The 8340-nt window shown below is 41.0% G+C and overlaps 1 protein-coding gene across 1 annotated transcript in view; it reads left to right on the forward strand.

Annotated features, from left to right (window-relative positions):
• The window catches only part of TJP2 (tight junction protein 2), a 56950-nt gene that overhangs the window by 32723 nt on the left and 15887 nt on the right, over nucleotides 1–8340 (forward strand). The window contains exons 4-7 of the mRNA XM_026866052.1: nucleotides 967–1091; nucleotides 3816–3918; nucleotides 4636–5215; nucleotides 8157–8261. Coding sequence (XP_026721853.1) covers nucleotides 967–1091; nucleotides 3816–3918; nucleotides 4636–5215; nucleotides 8157–8261 — 913 coding nt within the window. The remainder of the gene's footprint in view (nucleotides 1–966; nucleotides 1092–3815; nucleotides 3919–4635; nucleotides 5216–8156; nucleotides 8262–8340) is intronic.

Below are 8340 nucleotides of genomic sequence, written 5' to 3' on the forward strand. Positions count from 1 at the left end.
AAAAAAAAAAAAAAAAAAAAAAAAAAAAGCAAAAAAAAAAGCATTGTATTTTTTCTCCTCAAAGAAATAACCACTTGATATTAGTGGAGCAGGACCTGGCATGTGGTGAATTACACATTCTGAGTGTGAGTTGTGGAAAAGCACTACTTTAATTTGTTGCCACTATTTCAAAGCATTTTGTTTAAATGTAGCGTAATTTGTATTTTATAGTGATAGGAGGTGTGTGTTAAGTAGGTAATAAAGTTAAACCTGTGTGTTTAACAAAATGTGTGGGTTTTTTACGTACCTTCTTATCTGCAGTTCAGTTATGCTAACAGTTCTCAGGTCTAGTGTTATAGACATGCATCCTTCACACCCTCTTGTTTCCCTGATTCTATGAATGCCATCTTAGGGCTTTTATGTATCTGCTATTTCTGTGATGACACGTTTGACATAAATTACATATTTAAAGTAGTTGATTGTGATGATTGTGAGAGAGGATAGCATAGAGAATTCACAAATTCACTCCTTGCTTTTTGTAATCAGCCAGGATCTTGTTTAGTTTGATCAAGGAGTAAATAGTTATTACAAACTAGATAGAAATCATAATGATCCTGGAAAAGATGTTCAGTTTCCCAGGCATCACTAACAAAGTAGATTTATCTAACAATAAATCTGGTATGAATAACTAGTGGGATGGTGGAGCAAAATACAGACTAAGTTCATGAGTCATTTGCTTAATTACTAACCATCACAAGGTTGTAGACCGAGATTTTGGAACACAAGAATGTGTCATTTTTTTACATGGATTTGTAAACCTATTCCTTTTTAAAGAGTTGTATTTCTGCAACTCTCTACATGCAACTGCCGTATTTTAAATAATATCCTAGCAGATTGCCATCACAGGTACATTCACGTTATTCTTTCTCGCTATCAAAATTCCTAAGGATGGAATTGAGTTTTATTGTATTTGTTTTCATTGTAAAGGATTCAAAACGAGGATTTGGGATTGCAGTTTCTGGCGGCAGAGATAATCCTCACTTTGAAAATGGTGAAACATCAATAGTCATTTCAGATGTTCTCCCAGGTGGTCCAGCAGATGGATTACTTCAGTAAGCAGTTTTTTATTTCTCTTGTCTGGCGTATTTTGAGGGGCATGACTGTAGAATATGTAAAACCTTCAGACAGGCTTTGTTGAAATCCTGGCAATCTAATCCACTCAAGATTTGATGTTCTCTTGAGAACCTTGGTGTCTGTTTTATATTAGGAAAAAAAACCAAACAAAAGTAACCAAAACAAACTTCACCTGGAAGTGGTTTTATTTGCTATTTTGACAGAAATTAAATTTCAGTAGTGTTGAAAAGCTATTATAGTTAAGTATGTTTCTCTTAAGACTGCATTTCTTTTAAAGAAGCAGAAATACATAGTATCTTAAAATTTCCCTGTTCTTCCTTCCAGGAAACACATTTAGTGATCAATCATCAGTTTTCAAGAGAATAGCTTAAGTCAGCCCAAAGAAGGGTCTTCACTCCTAAGATTTCTATAGTCCCTCTAGTAACATCATCCTCGTTGAAGCAGCATCTATCATGGACAAGTAATTTTAAATCTGTAGACTATAAACAGTTTCTAGCCCACTGCTGATGAGTTTTTCATCCTTTGACCTGGAATACCTGATGAGGACTAGACAGTTTGGAAGAATGGAATACCTGATGAGGACTAGACAGTTTGGAAGAATGACAAAGTTGTGCAGTGATAGTAATTCAAAAGAATAGACTCTGGTTATTTTGCCAAACTTAAATTTTTGGTGAGGTGATGAAAAGGCTGACATGGGAGAAGTTATTCAAGAACTGGATAAAGGGATTATTGCAAAGCAAGGAACAAGCAATTCTCAACGTAAATGCACAAAATCTTGGTTTTATAGTACTGATGTCTTGCAAGCACCATTGTCATCCATCCTGTTCCGTAATCACCTGTGATTTGGAGATAAAATCATGTCCACAAATTATGTAAGATCCTAGGTAAATTGATGATGACAAGACAATACCAAGTAATTTGGGCACATCCAGACAAAACATGGTCTGTAGAAAACTGAATGCAAAGCTGTTGCTCCAAGAAATAAGGAATATAGGCTTAACCTTCAGACCATGGGGGAATTACAATCCTTTTTATGGTATAGTGAACATAAAAAGATGGGATCTCTTGATGTAGTGCTACAGCATTAAGTTTGATACTGTCTTTGGATGTACAGACTGTGAAGAGAGGTATTTTGATTCTTACATAAAGTTTGGATGAAAATGATACTGGAATATGGCATGCAGTTCTGGCACACTCATTCAGTAAAATGGATTGGAAGGGTATGAAAAGACACACAAAAATCATTCAGAAGTTAGAGAAGGTGCCTTACAAAAAGAGGCTTGAACTACATAATCTTATTTTAAAAGAAGATTGTGATGTGACTTGATTAGAGTTAGAGAAAATACTGGGTATCAAAGACTTCTATTGTCTAGCAGAAAACAACATGTTAACCAGTAATTGGTTGAGCTAATGCTCTGACTGTGAGGTTAGTAACCAAGTAGTCACCAAAATAAACTAATACGAAGAGTCGTAAATTATTTTTTTAAATCTCCTGCACTTTTTGCACTGAAATGCCTTTCTGGATGATATGTTTTTCAACTGATCATGTGTTATGGGGCTTGTTACGGATGCTCTCAATTAAATAGCCACCCACCAAAAATAATAAAAAATTATTATTAACACAGGTAACTAGCTCTCCATAAATTACAGATTCGAATGTCCGAGAGGAGAACAGAACAGTTTCTAGAGTTTAATGACAACCCAAAACGCTTTATCACTCACCTGACAAGTGAGGACTTTCAACCTCGAGGACCTGCTCAGGGCAGTGTCCCGACCCAAGGCCCCTCGAGGAGTTTCCTTGGGCAGCGTCCTGACCCAAGGGGAGAGTCCTCGACCACAGCTGCTGTTCCAGGGGATGAGCTCAAAATGACTCCCCAGGGGACTCCATTTATACCCAGGACGAATCCGACCTGTAGTCAATAGCAGCTCTCATTGGCCAAAAGCTCCAATTGCCGTGAGGCCCTGAGAACAAAGGCAGCCAGGAGCTGCTACACTTCAGCAGCCAAGAAGCTCTGCTTTCACTGGGCGGATGCACCTGCCACAGGGCTGTCTCCTGGGGATGACTGAGTTAAGTATTAATGGTCTGTTTGACATGCAGGAGGTCTGTATAGATAAATTAGTAATCTCTTTTGACCTGTGTTTTAGGGCAGGGAGGACTTTGTGTGTTATAGTTCGGTTGTTTCTTTTTCCGCCCTGGTCATCTTTCTTCAGAGTGGATGGGTCCTGAATACCAGTCTTTCAGAAGAGTGTACTAGAGCAGTACTTGGCAAGATTTGCCTGAATACTGCCATGCCTGCAGCAATTTGAAGCTCCCTTGAAATTCTTATGTTGATGTGAAAAAAATGTAGCACTTTGTGTGAAAGACTAGAAGTCCTGAAAGAACTGGGGGGAAAAAAAGTTTTAATGGTCATCACAAATACTCTTAAAAAAAAAAATAAATCTTTTGACATTATGGTAAGATACTTAAGATGGACATAGCATGTGTACAAATGTATGCACCAGTATCCAAAGTCTAATTTTTAAACATACTGAAAGCTGCTTCTAGTATTCAGGTATTATAATGTTTGTATAACTAACAGTTTTTAAGCAACACTTCCCATTAAAGTGAATGAAATCATTAGGTTCCTGGGGGGGGGGGAATCTTGTTCTGGTGTTTTCGTGAAGACTCCTCTTAAATGCTTCCTCCCCCCCACCTCTTTCAGAGAAAATGACCGTGTGGTCATGGTTAATGGAACCCCAATGGAAAATGTTCCACATTCTTTTGCAGTCCAACAGCTTCGGAAAAGTGGAAAAGTGGCCACCATTGTAAGTAAATTACAAATGTATTCACTCGACTGGTTACACAGGTACATACCACTGTAAAGATTTTGGGTTCCTTCTATGAAGTGTACTATAAACGCATAAAACAAGGCAAGCTTTTGCCCAACAGAATGTACAAAGTAAATAAAACAAAGACAAAATATAGTTTCTACAGGTGAGACAAATGGAAATTAAACAACAGTGTCACAGATGTACCGTGTTGAAAAAACAGGAATAAAATGTATGTCCTCAATCTTTAATTTTACTGAATAATGAGTGGTAGTTGGAAAAAATGAAATTTATGTAAGGCAATGATGTCCTGCATACACAGACATTGTCTGAGAATTTGCTGTCCAAACTGGCTTTCATTAGTTGAGAGAGGAATCTCCAACTCTGTTGTGGGGGCTTGTCACATTTTTTCAGAAATCATCTGCATAAAGAAAGGAACTATTTGTTATTCACTCTTGCAGAGGTAAAAGAATGTGGTTGCTCATCTGATTTTTCAAAAAAAAATTCTCCTAGTGTTCATTATTCTCCCAGTTACTAAGTATTGCTTCTGAATATCTAAATAACGTAGTCTACTGGTTGTTCTAGAAGTAAACCATTTTACCACACACGCACACCCCCCCACACCCCCATTTAAAGTGTGAAGAATATTAATTTGTTGAATGTCACATTCTGACCATTGGAGGGGGTTTCTTTGTTTTGTATTGCACTGAACAGGTAGTGAAAAGACCAAGGAAAGTGCAGGCTGCTGCATTGAAGAGAAGCCCCTCCCTTGACTATGAGGACAGAGCTTTAGATGTAATGGATGACCATGCAGAATTTGATGGCAAAAGTGCTCAAAGTGTCTATAGTGACAGAAGCTGGCATAGCGGTAATGGAGGGCACAGCCAAAGCTGGGGAAACACCCTGGATCAGAGCTATAGAGATGAACAAGACAGAGGGCGTAACCAAAGCAGAGACCGTGATCAGGAATGCACCTACAGCCGTGATCGAAGTCGTGGTAGGAGCATTGACAGGAGCTTGGATCGAGATTATAGAAGAGATCAGAGCAGGGGAAGGAGCACTGACAGGGATGGTGGGTATGAACGGAACTACAGAGGAGACTGTAGCCCACCCCGTTATAGGCATGGATCTCAACCTGATCCTAGATACAGCAGGGAAGCGAGGAGTCGAAGTCAGGACAGACTTCATTCCCGAAGTCCTTCGCCTGAAATGCACCATCAGCATGAATACCTAGGACCACAGGAGCAGAATGGACCAATCGGTGTTCTCTTAACAAAAGGCAGACATAATGAAGGTAGGTATAGTAGGGGACGAAAGGAAATGGCTTTTAATACAGCATGTAATTTTGGTGAGGGATGGGAGAAGCTGAACATTCTTTGCTTTTACAGGTTAAATGTTGAGTTTTCTAACTAATCACTTAAGCTGTTTTCATTCTTCCTGTCTGGTTTGGGGTGCTTTTTATCCCCAGCACCTTGAATTTACCTTTGAACAAAAAAATGTTCACCCACATCATTTCAGCCTTTTCTAGCCACTGTGTCCTTTGGTTTTCCATTTTCCCTGCCCTATTCTGGTTCTGGTGGAAAACATGGATCTGATCATGATTCAGATTATACTTGGCACATCTGCAAAAGGGTCAGCTATGAAGGGTGAAGAGTAGACTCTGCCTTTAATAGTGCACTTACTTCTTCCCTTGAGTATAATTAAATTAGTTCCAAAGATTGTTTGGTTTTGAATAGTTCAGAATGTAGTTAAAGAATACTGAAATAGCAACAGCTGAAACAGCCTTTCCTTGCTGTGTATTGGAGTGTATAAATGAAAGAAAAAAGCTTGATCTTTCATGTGCTGTGAAAAAAACCCTCGTGCTATGAAGCATATCTGAGATTAGGTTGTGCATTCTTTTCTGACTGGTTATTTGGGAGGGGGTGTATTGGTTTGTTTGTGATGACTTTGTGAGTTGTTTTTCTCCCAGTGTTCTCTGTTGTGGTTTGTAAGAATTTTCTGATCATGTAAGCTTTGTATGCAGGAGCTAACCTTTTTATTGACTCTGGCAAGGATTCCTTTCCCTCCTTCCTCTTCCCAACATATGTTTCCACCTGTAAAGATAATGCAGATAGTTATACAAATGGGAAGAAATTTGAGGTGTCTTTGTTAAGTTCTATATGTAGCTAGTAACTCCGTAATAATTTTTGCTATGCATATGGATACTCTGCGGACTTGCTCAAATGTGGTGATTTTTTTTAAGCAGATAAACCATGCACATTCTAGAACAACAGAAAAGGAAAGAAGCTGTGAAGACTGTTGCCTTTCTTTTCAAGTAGCAAATATACTGATCCAAGAAACATGGAAAAAAAAAAAAAAAAAAAAAAAAAAAAAAAAAAAATCCTCTGCCTGAATTGAGACACTGGCATACAGATAGGACAGGGTCAGCATGCAGCAACTGGTAAAATAAACAGCTCTTCTGTAGTGCTTTTTGAACCTTTTCCCTCTCTACAGCATGCAAAATATGACGCAGAAAGAGGATCTAGTCCAGCATGTTAATAAGCACCTCCAGAATGAAGGCATTATTTTGCTGTTTAAGATGCAGACTACTCATCTATCCGTGACTGTTTCTGGAATGCTGTTTTTTTCTTACTCTAGTGACAGCACAGAAATAGAATCACAGAATGGTTTGGTTTGGAAGGGACCTTAAGGATCATCTATTTCCAACTCCCCTGCCGTGGGCAGGGACACCTTCCACTAGATCTGGTTGCTCAAAGCCCCATCCAACCTGGCCATGAACACTGCCAGGGAGGGGGCAGCCACAACTTCTCTGGGCAACCTGTTCCAGTGCCTCAACACATTCACAGTGAAGAATTTCTTCCTTTAATCTAAATCTACCATCTTTCAGTTTAAAACCATTACCCCTTGCCCTATTACTACACTCCCTGATAAAGAGTCCCTCCCCATCTTTCCTATGCTCCCCCTTTAAGTCCTGGAAGGCTGCTATACGGTCTCCCTGGAGCCTTCTCTAGGCTGTGAACAACCCCAACTCTCTCAGCCTGTCCTCATAAGGGAGGGGCTCCAGCCCCCTGATCATCTTCATGGCCTCCTCTGGACCAGCTCCAACAGGTCCATGTCATTCTTATGTTGGGGGCCCTGCAGCTGGACAGTACTGCAGGTGGGGTCTCATGAGTGGAGTAGAGGGGGAGAATCTCCTCCCTCAACCTGCTGGCCACACTTCTCTTGATGCAGCCCAGGATACAGTTGGCTTTCTGGGCTGTGAGCTCACATTGCTGGCTCATAGTCAGTTTTTCATCCACTAATACCCCCAAGTCCTTCTCCGCAGGGCTGCTCTCAATCCACTCATCCCCCAGCCTGTATTTGTGCTTGGGATTACCTCGACCTTTGTGCAGGACCCTGCACTTGGCCTTGTTGAACTTCATGAGGTTTGCACAGGCCCACCTCTCGAGCCTGTCAAGTCCCTCTGGATGGCACATCCCTTCCCTCCAGTATGTCAACCACTCCACACAGCTTGGTGTTGGCAAACTTGCTGAGGGTGCACTCAATCCCACTGTCCATGTCACCAACAAAGATGTTAAACAACACCAGTCCCAACACCAACCCCTAAGGAACACCACTCGTCACTGCCCTTCACTTCAACATTGAGCTGTGACCGCAGCTCTTTGAGAGTGACCAACCAGCCAGTTTCTTATTCACCAGTGGTCCAGCCATCAAATCCATGTCTCTCCAATTTAGAGACCAGGATGTCATGTGGGACAGTGTCAAATACTTTGCAGAAGTCCAGAGAGATGACATCAGTTGGTCTTCCCTTATCCACCAGTGCTGTAACCCTGTCATAGAAGGCCACCAAATTTGTCAGGCACAGTTTGCCCTTAGTGAAGCCATGCTGGCTGTCACCAATCACCTCCTTACTTTCCACGTGCCCTAGCATAGTTTCCAGGAGGATCCGCTCCATCATCTTTCCAGGCACAGAGGTAAGACTGACTGGCCTGTAGTTCCCCAGGTCTTCTTTTTTCCCCTTTTTAAAAATGGAAATTACGTTTCCCCTTTTCCAGTCAGCATGAACTTCACCAGACTGCTACGACTTCTCAAATACGATGGATAGTGGCTTAGCCACTCCATCTGCCAGTTCCCTCAGGACCCGTGGATGCATCTCATCAGGTCCCATAGACTTTTGTACCTTCAGGTCTCAAATCTGATTTTCTCCTACAGTGAGTGGTTCTTCATTCTCCTAGTCTCCACCTTTGCCTTCTGCAACTCGGGTGGTATGGCTGGAGCACTTGCTGGTGAAGACTGCGGCAAAAACGTTGTTGAGTACCTCTACCTTCTCCATATCCCAGGTAATCACGTCTCCTGTTTCCTTACAGAGAGTGCCCTCATTTTCCCTACTCTTCCTTTTTTCACTGACAGACCTATAGA

Source organism: Athene cunicularia (assembly GCF_003259725.1).
Source record: "Athene cunicularia isolate RWA chromosome Z unlocalized genomic scaffold, athCun1 chrZ_part2, whole genome shotgun sequence".
In the NCBI taxonomy this organism is placed as follows: domain Eukaryota; kingdom Metazoa; phylum Chordata; class Aves; order Strigiformes; family Strigidae; genus Athene; species Athene cunicularia.